A 22,835-nucleotide genomic window follows, 5' to 3' on the forward strand; every position below is an offset into this window, starting at 1 on the left:
CAGCACGTCACTTTACAGTGGCTTTACAGAACCAAGTGACTTTCAGACACAGAAATACTGGAAATCCACAGCAGGTGGATGAGCATCTGGAAGAGAAAATTAGTTTCACAAGATCTAGAAGAAGGTCCTTCAGCCCATCTGATCTCATTCCTCCAGAACATCCACTTTACCATCTTCCCATTACGGAATCAAGCCGGTTTTAAATGAGCCTCAGTGTCCTGGCCTCAGTACCCTTCCTGATATACCCTCCAGGGCCTTGGGAAGTCCTCCCGATGTGAAAGACGCTTAAACCAATGTAATTTTGTTGTTGGTAACTTAGTCTAGTCGTCAATTACGCTCTGGGTAACAACAACCTGCAGTTATATATAGTGCCCCTCAGTGCCCCTCACTCAGAGTAGCGTCCCAGAGTGCTTGACAGTGGTGGAGCACGGAGCCGGGGGAAGATGACCATAGGCCCAGTCGAAGAGGAAGGTTTCAGGCACGATCTGAAGATGAATTAACTGTTTATCCAATTTATAAAAATGACTAGTGCAAAAGAAATCTAAGCAGTTTTTGGTAGGAATCTCAATGGGACTCAGGGGCACGTACTTAGGTGATTCTACAATTTATAAAGACAACTTGGGCGAGTTTTACTGTATCAGCAGCACAGCTGCCTCAGTATTACAGTTTACACACTCAGTGATTCAAGCACATCCAACAGGCACTGGAGATTGCTCAATTCGTACTTCCTGCACTTTCTTGAGCTCAACCACTGCTTTTCACGTGGCATTTTGTGGGCAGATTATATATATATATTATATACATAACACAATTTACATTTATATGGCACCTTTCATATCAAGACATCTCAGAGCAAATTGGAGGGACTCCAGGATGAATTTGCAGTGCGATAGAATGCCTGAAAGCCCTGCCCACCCGACAGTGGGGCTGGATTAACCGATATACCAGGTAAACCATGGTTTAGTGGCGGGCGTTGAAAGAAAATTTTGATGCAGACAGTGTTGATGAAATTACGCATTTTCTGTATTTCATATCACGTATTAAATGTGAGAAAACTCCACGAGAAATGGAGAACTGTGCTGAATGAATTCTTCACATCAATGGGAGCACTCAGTTGCACATGGAGGGTGGTGGTGGGGGGGGTGGGGGCTGAAATCCAGTCTGCATCACTGGACATGATATTAGTTAATATATTCTCAAGATGTGTATAAAAAGATACCAACAAGTCCAGGCCACAAATGGTTTGAAGCAACTCAGTGTCATTCCAGCCAATTTTATTTCGATCAACAATACATTATCATATATTATTTAATAAATAATTTGATGCAATTGATATAATTAGATTTTGGTGCAACTTGCATGTGTATCCCTCCTCTTTTTGAATAGTGCCTTGGGATCTTTAACATTCACCTGAACAGGCAGATGGGACCTCAGCTTAACGGCTCATCCGAAGGACAATGCAACACCGCCCCCGGCGCTGCATTGGATCGTGAGCTTAGAATGCGATTCCAAGTTCCGACGTGCAGTTTGAACCCACAACCTTCTGACTCAAGAGGCGAGAGAGCTAGCCCGGAGCCAGGCTGAAGCATGAGATGTAATTATCAAGCAACAAAGTTCTTTAAATAAAGAGAGCTTGGGATCATGACAAAAGACGTGGGAGGTCAACAACACAAACATCCTTTATCAACAGAGCCTCGTTAGTAATACAGCACTGAAGTTAACATCCCATCATTGGTCCTCCTCTGCCCAAAATAAATTGGTCGCAGTTCATCGTTCTCTTCACTATGTACAACCCTGCCATTCTCTTATTGACGTGCAGAGAAAGAGCGAGCATGTTCCTCGCTGCTCTCCCGTGTGGGGTCGGGTGCTAAGATGAAGTCCGGATTTCATGGGCCGATGTTCGTGCCCTCTGCGGAACTCACGTATTCAGTCTCAACAGCTCAGCAGACAATAGAGAAGCATGGAAAGCCAATGAGGGGTAATGTCTGTACATTCACTGATTCTGCTTGGTAATGTGTGGGGCAATACAGAGCCTCCTGCAGCTGTTGGACGGGTATAGATAGGGCAATGCAGAGTGGGCATCTTGCTGTATGCTCACTGATTCTGGTTGGGATGACTTGGAGGCAAGGTACTGCTTGGGTCCTCACTGTGTGGTCGTTGATTTTGGTCAGAAGGCGAGTATGGAGGCGGCTGTTCCTGTTCAGAAAGAGAAAGCCTGGCAATCAAATTACTAAACAAAAATATTCCAAACTCCACGGGCAGAAATTCTACCTCGGTCTAGATTTACTCTGTTCGTGTGGCATTTTATAGCGCTCAGAATAGAGAAAATTGCTGAATTCAGTCTTGACTTTAAACACTTGAGGAACAACAGAAGAATTTAAATGCGTCAAATTCTGGACACTCTGAAATGCTACAAAAATGGAGTAACTCAAACCCAGGTGCAATCTCTCCTCGCACACTGCCAACTATCCAAATGACGAGAGATATCCAAAAGTAAGTTGTTCACGTGACAAGATGCATTGGGTCAATCGTGGATAGAGGCAGATGTAGATGATAGTTTGTTTCAGTATTTGTCAAACAACATTTGCGACCAACAGAGAGAAAGCTATGTATTGGTCTGGTCCCTGGCTTACCCTGGGAGCTGGGGCACAGCTGGGATTGTAGCCGCTCGCTGCTGCTTCTGCAGCCTTCATCTCTGCCAGAAACAAACCAAAGTTAACAGCACATTCCAGCAACACAAACCTTCAACCAGCTGTGGAACATGGCTTCTTACTGCAAATATCTACCAGCATAATCCTTATTTCATCACATTCACACCTCACTGGGAACCTTGCTGATTTTCTAGGCGTGCCGAGGCTAATTATAGTGGCTAAACCTCAGGGTTACAGGGCACTGCTGATAGCAGCTCAGCCAGCTTGGCTCATCGGCAGAACTTGAAAGGGAGGACTGGTCACTGTAGACAGGGACGTTTCCCATTCAGCTCCTGTTGACCTTGTAAGTGTCCTGACTGGACAACCAGACAACTGGGAAAGACTGCCAACACACAAGCTGGAGTCCTCAAGCCTTGGCTCTTGCTTTCCCGAATTAGGCAAACGGGATGTAGAGAGAAAGTGTACCTTACGCTCCAAAAATATCTCTGGAATTTCCATGTATCAGTGGGATGCATGGAACTCTCAAAGTTTTTTGGGGATACTCTTAAGCATGATGGTGGTTTTCAGCAGGTGTCCAACAGCTGGTTGACTAAATAAAATCCTTACATTTGTCCAAGTTTAGGTGTCGGCATGGCCCACTGGCCAACGACAAATAGATTTATTACTTACCTGCAGGGGTGCTTGGCATCTGCGTACATGCACTTGGAAAAGCCATTGGTCCTGGATAAGGCGGAGGAGGAGGCAGATAGCGTATGGCATCATCCATTGGAGGTGGCCCCGGGTAAAATCCAACTGTGAAAGTTAGAGCAGAAGTTTGATATTATAAAACAATCAACACACGCCAAGTGTTTCCATTTGTAGCCTGCACACCACAGGTACATCTAATAATAATAATACTCCTTGCACTTGTTATAGCGCCTTATCATGTCTTCTAGATGTCTCAAAGCACATCATATGTAGGTAAGTTTCCTTATTCCACACGCTTCTATTTACCTAGCGAATAGATCGCCACGTGATGAGGTGTTGTATCAAATGCAAGGATTATTATAATTATTATATAGAGTCCTCAGTGAGATACTTGTGAACACATATGCAGGATCCCATTTGATTCCATTGATGACCTGGTTGGAAGATAGATTGCAATTTTCAAACTGGTAAACTATACGATTTGTGAAATTTGTTACCTCTTTCTTAGAGACAGTCGTGAACTCACTTGGAGGAGGAGGATAGTTTGTGGAAAGTGGTATGGGATATATTCCAGAATCCGTAGATGGTGTATAACTGTAAGCAGCACCTGCCATAAAACTGTATGTGTCACCTGGATTTTCACCTCTGGAGGCTGTAAAAAACAGCAAGTAATTAATTATTCAGAGTAGACAATGAGGGTAAAATAATTAGTGTGGGGGAAAAACTCTGTCCCACTGTTCACCCACAGCACCGCCAAGGCACCAATCAAGCGCACCAGCTAATCTGCCCCTTCAAGTACTGCCACCAAAGCCAAGCTCTGCCTTGGAGTACTGCAGATCCCCTGCACTAACAAGGCTGGATTCTGGCATTCTGTTGCCAGGCACATTCAACTGAGGGAGCAAGGTGGAGAAGTTAGGACACCAGGAGAAACTCTCTTTTCGAATAATGCAATGGAATTGCTAACATCCACCTAATCAGGCCAAGTGAGGCCTCGGTTTAACATCCCATTTGAAGGCCGGCATCTCTGACAGTGCAGCACACCCCTGAATTGCAGATCCCAACGTGGGGCTTGAACCCACAACCTTCTGACTCAGACGGGTGAGTGCCATCAACTGAGCCAGGCTAATAATAACTTGTATTTATCTAGCGCCTTTCAGGGTAGGGTAGTGTCTCGCAACACTTCAAAATGGTAACATACCCTGCGATGCTATCTGCAACATCCTCTGTCCAAATTCAATTGCTCCACCACTGGTAAATGTAAGTTTAAATGTTGCTGATCCTTCCCAGCCTCCTGTGGGAGAAGAGAGGGTTAAGATGGAACAGAATACAACATTCTTAAATCTCTTACTAGAAAGGGTGTAAGAGGAAAGAATGCTGAATTTTATTTTGGAAAGATAAAATAATGGCCTCCTTCACCCTGTCTTGTGGATCTTGTGAACATGCAATACTTTACCATTAATTGCTGTTACAGCCGAGTACATAACTGCACTCATAACTGTAAAATTCACTTGTATAATTCACTCCCAAACACTAATTTCTGCTATAGGATTACAGCATATTATTATTATTAGCATATTATATTTGTTCGCCCACAAATATACAGTCAATTCACTTTGCAGTGTGTTCTGTGAAGCGCTTTGGGACGTCCTCCCGACGTGAAAAGCGCTATATCAAATGCAAGGATTATTATTATTATTATTATTACAGAGTGCGAGTTGGAGGGTGCCACCCTGCCAAACACTCCCTTTTACCCTGCACATACCTCCTGATTCAGCATTAATTGTCCCTTTGATGTAGTTAGCACCCAGCATTGGCTGCTTGACCTCACAACCCTTCATCCGGTAAAATGGCATTGTGAAGGACTTCAGTGCCTCTCTCATATCCTTTGTCACAAAGACCACCTGCAAATAACAGATACAGTGAGGAGTCACTATGACGAACAGAATGGGGAACGGATGCAACATGCAGGTCCAAGAGATTGCTCACACTGTCCAAGCGATTTTAAAACTAGATTTGGCAGATTATAGCCAGTGTTCTAACCAATAATCCCCCAAATAAAATTGGTCACTCACTTCATGGCTGTTTGTGGGACACTGCTGTGCACAAACTGGTGCTGCATTTCACCCACAAAATATACCTTACGATATATCCTGTAAAACCCTTAGAGACATCTTGACGATGTGATAAGGCGCCATATCAAATCCAGGGATTATTATTGTTATAAAGGCATGTATTACACAGGTATGACCTGTTAAAATGTATATGGGGAGAAATTATCTTTCCTCCATGCTTAAGTCTGCTCAGTATTCATCATGACATAGTCAAATTGGCTACAGATATTCGCTAAAGCTCCTGCCTACTGCTTCTGTGGGAAATTGTTCATTCTCTCTCCCCTTTGATCAGCAATCACTTGCACTACGAACCTCGGTGCCTCCATTGTAACTTGTACAATGTAGGAAATCTATTGTCTCTTTTAGAAAGGAAACCTTAGTGGGACTGACAAACAAGGCTTTTGTCTCCAGCACTTACTTGATACAACATCAGGTAAACGCTTCCTTTCTTTGAGCCTTTGAAGATATCTGGCATGTTGTCCATGTCACCGAATGAGAGTTCCACATGATCATATGACATCAGCACACTGTGAATACAAGGGAAAGCAGATTTCATTGACATGGGCCCAACCACATTTGCCGCTCCAGCAGAAATGGTCAATCGATCATTGCTCTGGCAAGGCTTGGGTTGCTGTGAAGAATGGGGGTTTCTCCGGGCGTCCAGGCCCACAAGCCCCCAAATCAAATTGATCATTCGTTTGACGGCTGTTTGCCGTACAGCTGCGGTGCGCAAATCGGCTGCCGCGGTCGCCCACAAAACACAGCCGCTCCACTTTGCAGTCAATCCCATGGGAAGCGCTCTCGAGACGTCCTCCCGACACAGCAGGAAGTATACCAAACCCGAGGATCACTGTCGTTACGGGAGTCTGGCCGAGAAACATCACGGCGTACGTTCGCCCACAACAACACAGAACCAGTTCACTTTACAGCGTATCCCGCGAAGGGCTTTTGAGACGTCCCGAAGACGCGAGAAGTCGCTGTGCCAAACGCGAGGCTTCTTATTCGTGTTGTGTTCATATGTCACGTTCGCTCGGCCGGTCCCGTTCTCGCTGTCTGTCGCTGTGACCGGAGGCGGTACCTGAGCTGCCGTCCGGTCTCCCCGTTCACATCCGAGGAGGTTTGAAAAATTGTCCTCAAGAGCATCTGTTGCCCGTAGTTCTTCCCCGATTTCCCTCACACATTCTCAGTCGCTGCCATCAAACCCCCGGCGTCCTGTCCACTCTCGTTCCATTTATCTCTTTAACCCCCTCCTTCCTCCCTCCCTCCCTCCACTCACCCCCCAAACCCCCTCCTCTCCCCCCCAACTCCTCTCCCCCCCAACTCCTCTCCCCCTCAATCCCCCCTCCTCTCCTCTCCCCCAAACCCCCTCCTCTCCCCCCATTCCTCCCTCCTCTCCCCCCATCCCCCCTCTCCCCCCAAGCCCCCCTCCTCCCCCCCACCCACCCCCCCCCACTCCCCCCCTCCTCTCCCCCCACCCCACCTCCTCTCCCCCTCACCCCCCAAACCCCCCTCCTCTCCCCCCAAAGCCCCCCACCCCCACCCCCCAAACCCCCTCCTCTCCCCCCAAATTCCCTCCTCTTCCCCCCCAACGCCCCCCATCCTCCCCTTCACCCCCCATCCCCCCCCTCCTTCTCTCCCCCAAAACCCCCTCCTCTCTCCCACGGGAGTGGAGTGAGTGAGTGAGTGAGTGAGGGAGTGAGTGGGTGAGTGAGTGAGTGGGTGAGTGAGTGGGTGAGTGAGTGAGTGAGTGAGTGAGTGGGTGAGGGAGTGTGTGAGGGAGTGAGTGTGTGAGGGAGTGAGTGGGTGAGTGAGTGAGTGAGTGGGTGAGGGAGTGTGTGAGGGAGTGAGTGGGTGAGGGGGTGTGTGAGGGAGTGAGTGTGTGAGGGAGTGGGTGAGGGAGTGAGTGTGTGAGGGAGTGAGTGGGTGAGGGAGTGAGTGAGTGAGTGGGTGAGTGAGGGAGTGAGTGTGTGAGTGAGTGTGTGAGGGAGTGAGTGAGTGAGTGTGTGAGGGAGTGAGTGGGTGAGTGTGTGAGGGGGTGGGTGAGGGGGTGTGTGAGGGGGTGGGGGGGCCCTCGGGTACCTGGAGCCGCTGAGCTGTGGGGGGCAGTTGACCGCCATTCCTCCCCTCCCGCTGCCCGGAAGCTTCTGGAGGTGTGACCGCGTTTAAAGGGACAGCGCCGTCACTCGCCCTTAAAGGGGCAGCGACCGCCGCGTCCTCTCGGCTCAACGGCCTCTCACCCACCGACATGAGATGCCAAGAGCCACACACACCCACACACACACACAGAGCCCGGAACCAAACCCCCGCCGCCCCGAGCGATGGGTATTCGCTTCTCAAAAGGGAGAATATTCATTCTTGCTGGAGGCGGGTGGGGCGATGGGCGATGGGCGGTGGGCGGTGGTGGTTGGCAGGGGACAGGGGTGGGGGGCGGGGGGCGAGGGGTGTAAGCGGAGGCTCCTCAGAGCTGAACTGGCTCCAAGGTGACGTTGTTTGGCCACGGATTGCCGGAATCGAGCCAACCGGCCCTCGGCGGAGGTCTCATTAGTCCCGGTTCCTGAGCCGGAAGGGTCCGCAGTATTCCAGGGCACTCACTGCTGATGACAGCCCAGCCGCCGGCCCGGCCCATTGGCAGGATCTAGAAGGGCTGACCAGGGAGGGCGGGGAGTCAGCCCGCTCAGCTCCTGTTGACCCTGCAAGCCAAGCCCTAATGGGTAGGCTGGTCCTTGCTGGACGAGCAGCGGGAGAGCTTGACAGACTGCGCTCTCAATGGCAAGCAATGCAGTTTTAGCTGATTGGACTCCAGCAGTTACCCCAACGCACACTCCCGGGTTCCCTAAGCCTTGGCTCTTGCCAACCTGCACCTAATACTCTCTGGAAATCTGTAAGCAGGATGATTCCCTCCTGAGTTGCAGTTTGGTTATCGGGATAAGTGTTGTCATGGAATTTGGTTGTGGCGGGAAGCTTTGTGGAGGGAGCGGCTTTGCTGGGAAGAGAGGCCTGGGCTGTTGTGGGCAAACAGCTGGCACACCCGCACCTCCCTAGTTTGAGAACATCTGGCCTAACATGGGGTTGAACCCCCAACTTTCTAACTCAAGAGGTGAGAGTGCTGCCAACTGAGTCAAGGTTTATAATTTTAACTTACAACGGGGAAGCATTTTATCTTCTGCTCCACTCCTTTTTTGTGATGTAAGGTAAAATTCATCCATTTGTCCATTCATTCATATTTGTGAATTTAGTTGCTCACAAGCCCCTCAGCAGATAAGCAAAATTGTCACTTGTATTTTACGCAGTTAGCTCATTGAATGATTGCATTTTACAAAACTGAAAGCATTTATAAATAATAGGCATCTTATTTCAAATTATTGCACAAAAATGTTTCATAGGGATGTCACTGTACCATTAAAGGAGAAAAAGAAAGTCACTGGAAAGTGTTTACTCAGCACTGAAGAATTGATTTATTTTAAAACAGATAAAGTTACATCCATAGAGGGTGCGATCTATATCAGGAGACTATTACAGATCACTGATGGGTTTGTGTGGCCAGAAGGGATATTTCTCTTTGTCCAGTTTGGTTTCAGGGAAAGCCTCATTCAGATCCTCAATAGTCATCTGATCAAATGGAATCATGTTTCTTAATTTTTCCAGCTGAAATAGAAGAAAAGAATATTGAAATGGCACAACCAAGTATATTGGTAGATTAAGTTGCCATGGACAACAGGCACTGACTACTTTTTTTTTATGTAAACCTCTCTAGCAAAGACAAGAATGTGTTCCTCAAAGAGCTGGGACTAGACAGACAAACTATGATGCCCTTTTCTGATCTTGTACACTTGTCACCTGACTCAGTGGTAGCATTCTTGCCTCTGAGTCAGAAGGTTGTGGGTTCAAGCTCCACATTAGGACTTGGAACTCATATAAATCTATGCTGACACCTCAATGCAGTTCTGGGTGTGTGTTGCATTGCTGGAGATGCCAACCTTCGGATGAGACATTAAACCGAGGTTCCATCTGCCATGGTGCGACTCGAAAAGCGAAGGCAGTTTCTCTCTCCTGGTCGACAATTCCAGATAAAATCACTCTTTTGCTTCACAGCTGTTTGTGGGACATAATTGTGTGCAAATTGGCTTCCACATTTTACAGTATATTCTATGAAGCACTTTCAGCCGTTCCGCCCAACATGAAAGACACTCTACCAATTTGTGAGGATTATTACGAACCTCCAGCAGGGAGAGTTGATGGAGAATAAAAAAATCTCTCTGTACTTAGGCTTTCGCTAAACTGCTGTTTGGGGAGCATCAGCTATGTTCCCTTACCTCCTTCTCATACCCGACAATCCGCTCCTTGGAAGCCTGGATATAGACTTGAGCACTCTTATTCTGTTGGATAGAAGGATCACAGTTTAATCACACTGAGCGCCAGTTATGTGAAAGAACTTTTTTTTAAAAAAATCAGACGGTCACAAAGATTTATTACTCACTGCCTCTTGTTCCTGAACATTAATCGGCTCAGTGTATTTGTCAACCGGCATTGGAATCTTTAAAGCATTGAACTGTTGGAAGTGGAAAAAACAAAATAAAACCATCCATAGCACAGTGGGTCAGGTCTGCCAAACTTCTAGTTTTGTACAATTATCTTATGGAGTAGTTTATCAATATTGGTTAGCTTTGTCTGACTAGGGAATCGGCACCATGAGGTTTATGAGTCAAAATTTGCCAAACAAATGCAGTGCACGCCACTTAATTGCATACCAGATAATTGCATATTCAATTTAAATGCAGAGCAATTTCTGGACAGATGGCCTCTGTGCATGAGAATTCTCCATCAGAAAATTCACTATTTGTTTGAATGGTATTACACTCCGTTCAAATGCATTTTAGATAATTTTTGCATAATTCACTTAATGGCATGAAACACAGCTTTCATTCGCACATGAATAATTAGCTCAGATAGAGAATGACAGGAAGAGAACTGGAGTGGAAGGTATAAGGAGAGGCAACACGAAGAGGGGCAGCAGAGGCAGTGAAAGGAAGGGGGCCCACTAATAAGCTTTGGGTAATTGCAGACTCTGTGTAATCGCATGACAACTGTCCGGTCCCAACTCCATGCAATTATATGGCGTGCACTGTACACACATCGTTCCAAAATACTGAAAATCCGTTAAGATTTACATAAACATTCTGGTAAGATGCACCTGAGCTGCATGCGGCTTAGGAGCAACACCAAAACCTTTCCCCAGTGCTACGAACTGATGTGGGATAGAGAACGAGGAAACTGCCCAATTGTAAAGGTGCGACTGGTGTTTGTGCAGCAGTCAGAATCCATTACCTTCTTTTCAAAGTCATCCACCAAGCCCGGCTTAGCAACAGCATTCTTGTAATAGCTCCAGTCAATGGTAGCTGGCTTCTCAGGTAGGGAGGCCAATCTGTCAGGAAACAGCAACATGAACAACTGAGAGGGGCAACTCTTTTCCCCCTGCTCCCCAAAACCAGAGAATTTCAAGTATGGAATTCATTTCATAAAAGCTTCTGAGAATTCCAATTTTTCTTGTTATATTTTATTGGCCAATTTAATTTTTTTTAAAATTGTGGGGCACAATATGGGATATTCATTGGCTGAGTAGGAACTTATCACCCAATAAGACACAAAATACACACAATCATCACTTTACATTGCATCCTGTGAAGCGCTTTGTGACATCTCAACGTGATAAGGCACTAGATCAAACGCAAGGATAACAACAACTTGCATTTATACAGTGCCTTTTGCGCAGGGTAGTGTGTCAGAGCATTTAACAGTGGAGGAGGTGTCATCACCTGAAGGCACTGAAAAGAGCCAAAGTCTGGAATTATAATAATGCTTGCATTTGACTTCTCCAATATTCTTGCATTAATCTTGTTACCAAGAGGTGAACATATAACATTCACCATCCAGATGCTCCACAGAGAAAATAATATAAGCTCATGCATTGAACTACTGTCCTACATTTTCACTAAATGATCAGATTCACTGAATACAGCTGTCAGACAGTGATCAACAAAAGAATCCTCAGCCATCAGCAACGCCCTCCCAATGCACTGCAACTTATATTAAGCAATATTCTGTTACTCAGCATTCAGTTAGCGTACAACAATACACCTGTGCGAGATACGTGCTGAGACATGGGGTCCACTAACCTGGCTGCCAGGGCATCACTTTTGGTTTTCAGTGCGATAAACATGGCTTTCTGGCCTGGTGGGACTCGCTCAGCAAACGCGAGCCAGTCAATGGCTTTTAGACTAACTTTTCTGGCTGACATCTTGAGTCTGCAAGACAGAATATGAATGGCCTTGTTATGCAAATGACATCATTGGTTGTTTGTGGAATCTTGTGCACAAAATGTTCGCCTATAAGAATCCTTCCATTTGACATCCCACCACCACCACCACCACAACAACTTACATTTATATACAGTAAACCTCAATAAGTCGTATCAGTTTTGTGGGCGAAACGCAGCAGCCAATTGCGCACAACAACAACAACAACAACAAGATTACATTTGCATAGCGCGCCTTTCACGTCGGGAGGACGTCCCAAGACGTACAGCAGCGTCCCACAAACAGTCGTGGGTTGAGCGGCCAAGCATTACTATCATTACTTTTTATTATTTTTTGAAGGGATTATTACTACTCCCGGGAAAAGCGATCCGGCCAAACGACTTAACGGCCGGGTTCCGACTTACTGCCGCGTAAACAGAGGCGTGCGGGCGGACTAAGGAAACTTGACCAACGTTTCGTTGCCCCCACTCTCGCCGGCCCGGGAATCGAACCCGGGTCCTACTCAGTGCCAGTTGCTCCAGTCTCCCCCCCCGGGTGCCGACCCCCGCTGCCCACCCTCCAGTCACCTTGACAGCTGTCCTCGAGTCCGAGGGGTCAACACCGCGGGGGGGGGGGGCACTGTCTTCCAAACTGCGGCCAATAAAACCGACCGCCTTCGTCAACAGATCCCTTCGCTTTGTGGGGCTGTCACGGCACAGAGGGGGTGGGGGTGGGGGGGGTGGGTGTCAGAGGCCGGAGCCGCGGCCTTACCTACCGGGGGAGCGGCCACCGACCGGTGTCTCCTCCTGACCAAGGGCGGCAAGATGGCGGAGCGGAAGCGGAAATGGCTCCGAACGTCCCGCCGGAAGTCGCTCGCGCACGCGCGCGCGCGCGTGAGTTTCCGCAAATGGCGGCGTGATGGCGGAGCTGGCGAGCTCCGGGACTCCCGGTGGTCACGGACACGGACACGGCTCCTCCCCCTCCCCCTCCCCCGGGCCCGGGCCCGGCGACAAACCCGCCAACAAGTGGGTGCGGCTCAATGTGGGCGGAACTTACTTCATCAGCACCAAACAGACCCTGTGCCGCGACCCCAAGTCCTTCCTGGGCCGACTGTGCCAGGAGGACCCGGACCTGGCCTCCGACAAGGTACCCCTCCCCCTACTGCCCCTCCCTCACCCCTCCCCCCACTGCCCCTCCCTCACCCCTCCCCCCCTCCCCTCCCTCACCCCTCCCCCCTGCCCCCACTCCCTCCCTCCCCTCCCACACCTCCCCACTCCCCTCCCTCACCCTCCCCCACTGCCCCCCCTCACCCCTCCCCTCACTCCCCCTCCCTCACCCTCCCCCACTCCGTCCCTCACCCTCCCCCCACTGCCCTCCCCCCTCCCCCACTGCCCCTCCCTCACCCTCCCCCACTCCCCCCCTCCCCCTCCCCCCACTGCCCCTCCCTCATCCCTCCACCCACTCCCCTCCCTCCCCCCACTGCCCTCCCCTCACTCCCCTCCCTCACCCCTCCCCCCACTGCCCCCCTCACCCCTCCCCCACTGCCCCTCCCTCACCCCCCCCTCCCCCACTGCCCCTCCCTCGCCCTCCCCCACTGCCCCTCCCTCACCCCTCCCCCACTCCCCTCCCTCACCCCTCCCCCCACTGCCCCTCCCTCGCCCCTCCCCCCTGCCCCTCCCTCACCCCTCCCCCCACTCCCCTCCCTCACCCCTCCCCCCACTGCCCCTCCCTCGCCCCTCCCCCCTGCCCCTCCCTCACTCCTCCCCCCACTGCCCCTCCCTCACTCCTCCCCCACTGCCCCTCCCTCACCCCTCCCCCACTCCCGTCCCTCACCCCTCCCCCACTGCCCCTCCCCCTCCCCCCACTTCCCCTCCCTCATCCCTCCACCCACTCCCCTCCCTCCCCCCTCCCCCACTGCCCCTCCCTCCCCCCTCCCCCCCACTGCCCCTCCCTCACCCCTCCCCCCACTGCCCTCCCTCCCCCCACTGCCCCTCCCTCACCCCTCCCCCCACTGCCCCTCCCTCACCCCTCCCCCCACTGCCCCTCCCTCACCCCCCCTCTCACTCCCCTCCCTCACCCCTCCCCCACTGCCCCTCCCTCACCCCTCCCCCACTGCCCCTCCCTCATCCCCCACCCACTCCCCTCCCTCCCCCCACTGCCCCTCCCTCCCCCCTCCCCCACTGCCCCTCCCTCACCCCTCCTCCCACTGCCCTTCCCTCCCTCTTTTTTTTCTCTTGTGGTTTATTCTGTTTTCATGTATTTTCAGGATGACACCGGTGCCTATCTCATAGACCGAGACCCAACATATTTTGGGCCAATCCTAAACTACCTGCGACATGGGAAACTGATCATTAACAAGGACTTGGCTGAGGAGGGTGAGAGCTGAAACCTGCTCCAAGTGTTCAAATGTAACCCCAACACACATTGACATGGACTTGCATTAGAAAATTGACGTGCACTTGGATAAGAATGGTAACCCAGACTGGTGAGAGCATTAACACGGACCTGTGATAGACTCAATCATTAACCCTGACACGGATTGGATGATTAGGCATGTTGTGGACTACAACATTAAGCTTGACAATGACGCCCCCGCTTGATGGTTCAGCAAGCTTATCCTGATTCCCCCCCCTCCTCCCGCCAGCTCGGTTCCAAATCCCTGACTGTCCAGCGCCTTGGGACGTCCTGATGTGAAAGGCGCTATACAAATGCAATATGTTGTGAACATTTGTCTGAATATATCTGTCACTGGAATATTCTGAACAGTATGAACACATTTTTGAAACAGTGCCTGTCCTCCAGGCTTGCTGATGTCTCCTGCTTCTTGGTTTGTTTAGGATTGCCTGCCTACAATGTAAGAGAACTGGTTTCAGAGAGAGAAGTTCATCCCACAAGACTGTGTCAGGACTCTTAATGTTTGGCGTAGGAAATCATTCAGCTTAGTATTTAGCTGCTGCGGAGAACATCATGCAAGTTCCAAAGCTATACAGTGGTTTACCTGCATGAGTTGAATGTTTGATGGAGATGTGGTAGAAATTATTTCAGGATTTGGATTTATCCAGAAACTTGAGAAAAGGAGACAACAAACAACTTCCTTCTTGAGAGGAAGCATTCCGTGAAATACTCTGAGACGTTAGCTCACATGAAGGACACTATAATAAATGCAAATGTTGTTGAAAGGCTTACAGGGTAACTTGACACAACCAGTCATTGCCACCATTTGCTTTAATTGCTAGAACATTGGAGCGAAAGATGGAGAAGGTGTCGTATTTCCAACTAAATTGGATTCAAGGTTACAGTTCATGGGCTGAAAATCAGAGGTTGCCAGGAGTTTGCATCCAGAAGGTTCAGACAAATATTTAAGATTATGTACTGATGTTTCTGTTTTCCCAGGAGTACTAGAGGAGGCAGAGTTCTACAACATCGTCTCACTCGTTCGATTAGTCAAGGAACGAATCCGAGACCTTGAGAACAGAACCTCACAGGTAATTTGCTCTTGTATTCCAATGCCTCCGGTTTCATTATGAGGGCTTCAGGAAGCACTAGGTTGAACGTCTTTGTAATTATTAGTGCACTAGCATTTGCCTTCAAAATACAAAGTCATGACTTTACAGTAAATCATGTGAAGTACTTTAAGACTTCATCCCGATGCCAGCATTTTTATTATTGTAGTGATGTCACTGCAATGATGGAAGGCAGGATTGTACAAGCACGTTTGTATTTGATTCTGTATTGCTATGATTACCATTAGTCTCTGACTGAGGGCGTTTCCGCTTGTTTTATTCAATGATAAGATTTTTTTAGTGTGTTAAAAGTGTAAATGTTTACTCCGCAGGGTCCAGTCAAACATGTTTACCGTGTGCTGCAGTGCCAGGAAGAGGAGCTTACCCAGATGGTCTCCACAATGTCAGATGGTTGGAAATTTGAACAGGTATGTTGCCTTCTTTCTCACACAATGTAATTCACTCATTATTAAAGTAGAGAAGTCTTCCCTTTGTCAACCTGAAGGCCCGATTATGAGCATTGATGCAAAACTATTGTCATCATGTAATGAATTGCACCTTGTTTGTATGTGTGTGTCAGCCTTTTTCTTTCGACTGGGGCACGGTGGGATACACAGGCTCCCTCTGGTACATTTCCCAAGTGGCATAACTCACGTGTAAGCATTGACAATGAGTGTTGCCCATCTGGGTATTTGTCTGTGGGGATGTTGTAGCCAATTTTGTCGTCACCGGAGCACACAGATAGTCTGTAACCACCTCTTGAGAATACTAAGCAGAACCCATCACCAGTCACAATAAAGCATCATTGTGTTGGTCCTATTACCAGTCCATGGCTGATCTCAAAGGTTATAACAATAATCTTTACATTTGATAGAGCACCTTATCACGTCTTAGGGACGTCTTGCGCACTTTGTTGAGCTTCATTTCCAAGTATTTGTATTCTCATTTAAATGATTTTGTGTTGTTTCAGCTCATTAGCATTGGATCCTCATATAACTATGGCAATGAAGATCAGGCTGAATTCCTCTGTGTCGTCTCCAGGGAGCTGAATAACTCAACCAATGGGATTGTCATCGAGCCTAGTGAAAAAGCCAAGGTATTTTCTTGTGCTCTCCACTGATTGCTCAAACTCTCTCTCTCTCTATCTCATGCTCTTGTTTACACCCTCTGTCTCCCACGTAACAATCTCCAAACTTCCATTAGGACTTTAATCTTTTGAAGAGACTGGTCGGGTACTCCTCTCAGCATCTTTTAGGTATGAACTGAGTGTAACTTGCATATAATAGTCATCAATAGCCTAAGAAATGGTTCATTAGCTTTGGTTTGCAAAAGTGGCTTTATAACAGAACATATCTGACATTGCTTGTGTACAATTGTAGAATAAGCTAGGGATTCAACACAAAATATTAATTGTGTGATGTGTGATTCAAGTGAACACGTTTACAAATGCTGATTGCTTTCTTTTTCAACAGATTCTCCAAGAGCGAGGCTCCAGGATGTGAATTCCCTGGAGCGGAATCAGTGTTTACATTCCATCCCTTGAGGAGAAGTTACCTTCTGTCAGAGACAACCAATGTTTGCTCCACTCCAATGTCAGTCAGCCTTCAGACAGCTCTCAAACCACTGGGAGTAATTAACTAAGGAATCTTAACTTCTCTGCCTTTCAGTTGAGGCCTGAGGAAGACGGCACAACACTTACTTAATATTTTGAAATTAATTGTAAAGCTGCCAAATTTCCTGTTTGTGTATTAAAACGACGCATTTAAATGCCTTCACTAGACTTGCGTGTTTGGCTTTTGCCTCACCGATTGGGAAAGCAGAAGCGTGGTCTGTCGTGTCATTGACGCGAGACAAAGTGTTTGATGTGAGAATTCCTTTTCGTGCTTTAGTGCTCTCTGTGCATGATTTCTTTGGTTGCTGTGATGTAATTATTAGGTAAACTCTTATTTAAATGAAGTGCTGGAATTGTGGTTGATGTGAGTTTTGATCATTTGTTTCTAGTCATTGTTTAAGATGTGATGTAACGATTCCACCACTTTACAGACTTTCCCCCAACTGATAATAAAAGCGTGGTTGGTTCCTGCACACACGAGAATGTGGCTGAATGCGCTCTGGCTTTATTTTGCTTGTTCACATTGGATTAAACATATCTTTTAATGTTTCTATTATCTGAAGTCTTTGTGCGTGAAGCAAACGGCGTTCATCACAACATAAAAATGTCATGTCGTTTACACTGAAGACATTTACACCGTCAGTCACGGCATTCGTGTCCTGGCTACCGCCCCCCCACCTGAGCTACTTTACCCCATAATGCCCCCACGCCTGTCCTTGACGCTGCATTACTAAGTCTCAAGAGCCTCCTCTTCGACTGCCTTCGGCCACCCAACTGCCCTCCACCCCTCCTCATGCCAACCCCCTGGGAAGTTGAAGTATTCACCTTTTTCTGTCTGGTGCTGATTGCTCGCTGCAACTTGTCCAATTGGCTGCTGCCTCAGCCTACACAACACAGTCACTACACTACACTTTGTAGTAAATGCTGTGAAGTACTTTTGAGACGTGCTGCTGGTACGGAAGGTGCTTCAGGCCGGACAGGTCACTGCTCACTGTGGCCGCCCAGCAAACATCACACTGTCTGCACCCACAGCAGAGCTGCATTACAGCACTCAGATGTCCAGGAATAAATGGGGGAAGTGTGGGGGGAGGGGGGGAATGTGTATGGGGGTGTGTGTATGGAGGGGTGTGCATGTATGTGTGGGGGAGTGTGTGGGGGGGGGGGAGTGTGTGTGGGGGGGGAGTGGGTGTGTGGGGGGGAGTGGGAGTGTGTGGGGGGGGGGGGGAGTGTGTGTGGGGGGGAGTGTGTGGGGGGGGAGTGGGAGTGTGTGTGGGGGGGAGTGTGTGTGTGTGGGGGAGTGGGAGTGTGTGTGTGTGGGGGAGTGTGTGTGTGTGGGCGGAGCGTGTGTTTGTGGGCGGAGCGTGTGTTTGTGGGCGGAGCGTGTGTTTGTGGGCGTGGCTGCGATCGGCCTTGGGGGGGGCGGGGCCTGGGCGGGTGACGCTGACGGTAGGGGTGTAAGTGCGGCTGCGCGGCTGCTGGCAGCGAGACCGCGTGGCCTAATGGATAAGGCGTCCGACTTCGGATCGGAAGATTGAGGGTTCGAGTCCCTTCGTGGTCGCAGCGTTGTGTGTGTATTTTTTTTCTTGTTCTCTGCTGCCCCCCACACACACACACACACACAGAGAGAGAGAGAATATTTTTTAAAAAAAGACAAGTATATCGTTTCAGTATTTTTATTACTAATTGTCAAGCGCAGCGTATTTTACTGACGGTTCGGGAACCCGCACCGGGACCTCGATTCTGCTCCTCTTCTTCCCGACGTCCCGCCTCCAGGCGACATGGCCGGCGCCGCCCGGTCGGGCTCTCGGCACCGCCGCGTTTCCGCTCATCCGTCGCGAGAATAACCCTTTGCGTTTGACGCAGCGCCGCGTCACGGCTTCCGGGACGGCTCGAAGCCCTTCGCCGGGTACGCTGTAAAGTGTGTATACTGCACGGCTGTTTGCGGGGCATTGAATTCCCGGCAGAGGGCGAGACCTCGGGCAAGTTTCCTTACTCCGCACAGAGCCTAATAACAATCCCTCCAAAACCAAAACAATAATAAATTGGTCATTTTCAATCCACGACTGTTTGTGGGACATTGCTGTGCGCAATTGGCTGCCGCGTTCGCCCACAAATATACAGTCAATTCACTTTACAGTGTGTTCTGTGAAGCGCTTTGGGACGTCCTCCCGACGTGAAAAGCGCTATATCAAATGCAAGGATTATTATTATTATTATTATATTGCTTGGCCTACATTGGCCGCTTTGCAAATGCGGTCACTGCAGTTCACGAGGGGTACGCTGCGAAATTGCTTCGAGCGCCTCGGATGAGCGCAAACCCCTTCGCCGCCAAATGTCGACAAGAACGGAAGTCAACCAATAAATACATACTCCTCGGCTCGTGTCCACAACGCCTTCTGTCCTGCGGACCTGACCTCGTCAACACCCCTCCACCCCCTCGCAACCACCAGCAGAGCTTATTCACGAACAGCTGGCGTCGGAAAATGCCGGTACCAGCGTTGTACTTACGCTTTGGCGGGAATGCCGGCTTCCCAGACCGGATCCCTCCCCCATTTGTCTGGCAGCTGCGGTTTTAGTGCAATTTACTGGTAATCGATACAACCTATTCACTATATTGAGTGCAGGTCTGAGCCCTCAGTAGGTGATGGTAGGTACCAGCAACTCCCTGGTGGGAAACGCAGCTCAGCACGAAGTGCGTGAGAGCATTGCCACCGTCTTCCTGCCCACAGCTCGGGCGCACGTTCCCTTCCCGCTGATCGATGTTTCCACCAGTTTGAGGTGTGGAGCTTGGGCAGCAGCTGCAAACCAATCAAGGTGGATTCCCGTGTCGGCCAGAGCCCTCCCTCCCTGCAGCCGCTTCCCATTTACCACAAATCCACCTCACTGCTTGACAAATGGGCTGGAGGCAGCATCTGGCCTCCTCCTCGTCCCCCCCCCGAGTCCTCCACTTCACCCTCGGCGGCCGTGCCTTCAGCCACTACGCCCCGAGGATCTGGAACTCCCTCCCTCACTCCCTTTCGTCTCGCCCCCTCTCATCCTACTTTCAGGTCCCTACAGAAAACCTTTCTTTTCGACCGCGCCTTTGGTCACCTTACTCCCCCTCCCCCCGGCTCGGCCCCGGGATCCGTTACTGTGAAGCGCTCTAAGACACCGTCCGGCGTGGAGAGCGCTGTATAATCCAAGTTGTTGTTGTTGTCTCCACTGGATCCCAGGAGCTCAGAATCATGAAGGAGAAATGTTTGAATACAAGTCTTATTACCGCCCCCACCCCGATTAACCTGCTTAGGGACCTTGTTGTTCTTGAAGAGAGACGAGAACGACCAGGTGTATCTGCATACCTTATATGTATCATGCTGCAGGAGCTACCGAACCCAAGGATTATTATTGTACCTGGTTCTGGGGAGAGAGTGCACATTCACTTCCATGTGTAGGTGGCAAACATATGTGGACTCTCAGCCTGGTTTGGACATGATTAAAACACAGTGGTGGGTGTGTTTGTTGGGACACCTGATGACCGAATAAAGTCCTTGAATGACAGGATCCATGTCAATCACACTGATAAATACCTTTTATGACACATTAAAGTATACAACAACAACATGGCTCATCAGAGATTTACATGAACTTTAGTAATCCTCTTTGTTCTGTAGGAAAGGCCAATTGAAGGGAAGAGTTTTTCCTCGTGCCTTGGTCTCTTCAGTCCAGATCCACCCGTCGGTCCCGCTTGACAGACGAGTGTATTTTCTTCTGCCTGAGTCGCTCCCTTTGCATGTTCTCCACCCTGGAATCACCAGAATCTCAATCAGTATCATTAATGATTATTAATAAAGTGTGTAGTGTAGTGGAGTCCCGCGTTTGGTATCCATAAACCGTGAATAGGTTTGCCTGAACCCGTGTAGGCGGCCGACCCCTTTCGCTGGTTCCCACATAAAGAAAGTCGGGTCAACGCCAACAACACTCTCTGTTTTTGCTGCCCCATCCCCCAAAGTTTAAAATCTTTCCTCACTTTTAAAGCCCTCAACGGGCTTTCTCCTCATTTCTAAAACCTTATCAACCCGACTTTTCCCTCTGCTCAGCAGGAACTGACCTACTTCACGTCCCCCGCCTCGCCTGTCCCACTATCGGTGATTGTGCTTTTTGCCCCAGCATCACCTCATTCGCCGCAGCTCTGCGTCCTCTTTGGAAGGTTGGGTGGGTTTCCGGCTGGCCTCCGCAACTATATCCCTGATCTTCTGCAGACAATCAGCGAGGTTCCTCATCTGGTACCTGCTGACCTCTGAGCTCACCCTCAGCTCCCCCGACCGGTTGATTCTGTTTTTTTGCTAAAGAAAGGAAATGGTTGTAAAGACAAAGATGCTTATATTTCATGGCAAACTTGAATCATAGAATCCTACAGCACAGAAGGAGGCCATTCGGCCCATCGTGCTGTAGGAGCTACCAACTAGTCCCACTCCCTTGCTCTTACCCCCGTAACCCTGCAATTTTTTTTTAATTGTCAAGTAAATATTCAATTCCTTTTGAAAGTTATTATTAAATTTGCTTCCACCACTGTTTTGCACATTGTAAAATCTTGTGTTTGGGATCCATAAAGTAACAGGGCTGACTCTTCACTCACAAGAAGTTGGTTGTTTATTTCTGTGCTGGGAGCTAAAATGGCCAAACTTTAGGTCAGGAGGCCGTTGCCTGCAGTACGTAGCAAAAGTGATGTTTGCGACGATATAATAACTTTTAGTGTGAAAAGCCGGTGATCAGCCCAGGTCAGCTGTGCCACGTCAGTGAATGGGATCCACAGTGTAAATGTAGCATTGACCAATCTCCCCAGGATCCTTTTCACTGGACATCAAACTTCTGTTGTTGCAATACCTTACCTGGGAAATAATACTCTGCCGGACATCCTCAGGGATCCAGTCTGCAGTCGCTACATGAAACCTGACCATGGCCTTTGAGTTTACTGTTTAAGAAATAAAACAAATTTCAGCCTGGCAGGAAAACCAGAAAAGCATTACGCTGTAAAATTGCAGAAACATTTGCCAAAAATTGCAGGGAAATTTGACAAATTTTACATTATATTGTGGGGAGTTGATTGGTGTTATTGAGTAGACAGTTGGCAGTAATGTGCGGAGCCCTGGGGTCGAGCAAACTGTACTTTTACAGCTTTTTAACAGAGGGTGTCTGTTTTAACAGATTCCACGGAAAAATTACGGCCACACTTTTCTCTTGGCCCAGATGATAACCCAGCCCGTACTGAACATTCTGAATGCAGCAGGCAGTTTGCAAACAGCAATGCCGCCCATCAACAACAACAACTTGGATTTATATAGCACCATCACGCCAGACGGCGTCTCACACAGCCATGAGCTCCCTACTTCGCACAGTGTAAACATTTTATCTGGCTCAGGGAGCAGGGAGGACAATTTGCGGAACATGGCTCAGTGGCAGGGGCGAGGCTGGACGTACAGAAGACACGAATGAACAATTGTATTACCTTTGTTTACATTCTGACCACCTGGACCACTGCTTCTGCAGTATGTTACTGTCAGGCGATCTACAAAAGAAAGCACATGGTAAGGGAAGTCTTATCATCAGCCTCGCTGCACACATATCCCCTCAATGTAAAGCTGTGCACACACTGAGGCTGTCCAGAGGAACGCACAGGGGGCTTCATCCCATTTATGTTAAGGCTAGTTTAGATACTGAATAACTTCCTTGTTTAAAGATCTATCTCTGCACAAATGATTGCGGGAGGGGGGGGGCCATACATACCGACAGGAACGTCTGTGCCTCGATCATTCTTTTGAGATTCTGTCTGTGAATTTGAAAGAGATGCCATGTTAACTAGGAACGGTTCTGAACACCCACACTAAACTCTGTATCCCGATCCCACCAGTCCTTGCCAGGCTCCACTGGCTCCCTTTCACCGAACGGATCAATTTCAAGAGCCTCACTCCCCGACCCCACTATCCGTTGCCTCCACTTGA

At 48.9% G+C, this 22,835-nt stretch overlaps 4 protein-coding genes and 1 non-coding gene across 7 annotated transcripts; 2 read left to right on the top strand and 3 right to left on the bottom strand.

The window, feature by feature from the left end:
• Positions 1-1,661: 1,661 nt before the first annotated feature.
• On the bottom strand, positions 1,662-7,589 carry LOC103175637 (WW domain-binding protein 2). 2 transcript variants are annotated; one of them, XM_042342409.1, is made up of 8 exons: positions 7,529-7,589; positions 5,868-5,976; positions 5,101-5,239; positions 4,537-4,629; positions 3,865-3,990; positions 3,321-3,443; positions 2,634-2,695; positions 1,662-2,196 (listed from the first exon to the last, which is right to left on the bottom strand). In XM_042342409.1, the coding sequence occupies exons 1-8, from the start codon at positions 7,564-7,566 to the stop codon at positions 2,095-2,097; spliced, it is 792 nt and encodes a 263-aa protein (XP_042198343.1). In that variant the 5' UTR covers positions 7,567-7,589; the 3' UTR covers positions 1,662-2,094. The 2 variants fall into 2 exon arrangements, with proteins under 2 accessions (XP_042198343.1, XP_042198344.1); XM_042342410.1 differs by lacking the exon at positions 1,662-2,196 and having other exon boundaries at positions 2,635-2,695; positions 3,836-3,990.
• A 1,291-nt stretch (positions 7,590-8,880) lies between these two features.
• atp5pd (ATP synthase peripheral stalk subunit d) lies at positions 8,881-12,588 on the bottom strand. Of its 2 annotated transcripts, none has more exons than XM_007888761.1 (6): positions 12,514-12,586; positions 11,623-11,751; positions 10,775-10,871; positions 9,927-9,998; positions 9,763-9,825; positions 8,881-9,094 (listed from the first exon to the last, which is right to left on the bottom strand). In XM_007888761.1, the coding sequence occupies exons 2-6, from the start codon at positions 11,742-11,744 to the stop codon at positions 8,963-8,965; spliced, it is 486 nt and encodes a 161-aa protein (XP_007886952.1). In that variant the 5' UTR covers positions 11,745-11,751; positions 12,514-12,586; the 3' UTR covers positions 8,881-8,962.
• Positions 12,589-12,618: 30 nt separating this feature from the next.
• Positions 12,619-17,406, top strand: LOC103175634 (BTB/POZ domain-containing protein KCTD2). The gene is made up of 6 exons (XM_042342458.1): positions 12,619-12,888; positions 14,009-14,117; positions 15,136-15,227; positions 15,578-15,673; positions 16,216-16,341; positions 16,718-17,406. The coding sequence occupies exons 1-6, from the start codon at positions 12,661-12,663 to the stop codon at positions 16,745-16,747; spliced, it is 681 nt and encodes a 226-aa protein (XP_042198392.1). The 5' UTR covers positions 12,619-12,660; the 3' UTR covers positions 16,748-17,406.
• Positions 17,407-18,342: 936 nt separating this feature from the next.
• trnar-ucg lies at positions 18,343-18,415 on the top strand. The gene has a single exon. It is a non-coding gene; the product is annotated as a tRNA-Arg (tRNA).
• Positions 18,416-20,407: 1,992 nt separating this feature from the next.
• On the bottom strand, positions 20,408-22,663 carry mrpl58 (mitochondrial ribosomal protein L58; the record flags this gene model as incomplete). Its single annotated transcript, XM_007888758.2, is given in 5 exon segments — positions 20,408-20,638; positions 21,010-21,179; positions 21,726-21,808; positions 22,343-22,402; positions 22,621-22,663. Coding segments are annotated over 5 exon segments (441 nt in total), but the record flags the coding sequence as incomplete, so codon positions are not given.
• Between the last annotated feature and the right edge of the window lie 172 nt (positions 22,664-22,835).

Source organism: Callorhinchus milii, unplaced genomic scaffold (genome assembly GCF_018977255.1).
Source record: "Callorhinchus milii isolate IMCB2004 unplaced genomic scaffold, IMCB_Cmil_1.0 Scaffold20, whole genome shotgun sequence".
In the NCBI taxonomy this organism is placed as follows: domain Eukaryota; kingdom Metazoa; phylum Chordata; class Chondrichthyes; order Chimaeriformes; family Callorhinchidae; genus Callorhinchus; species Callorhinchus milii.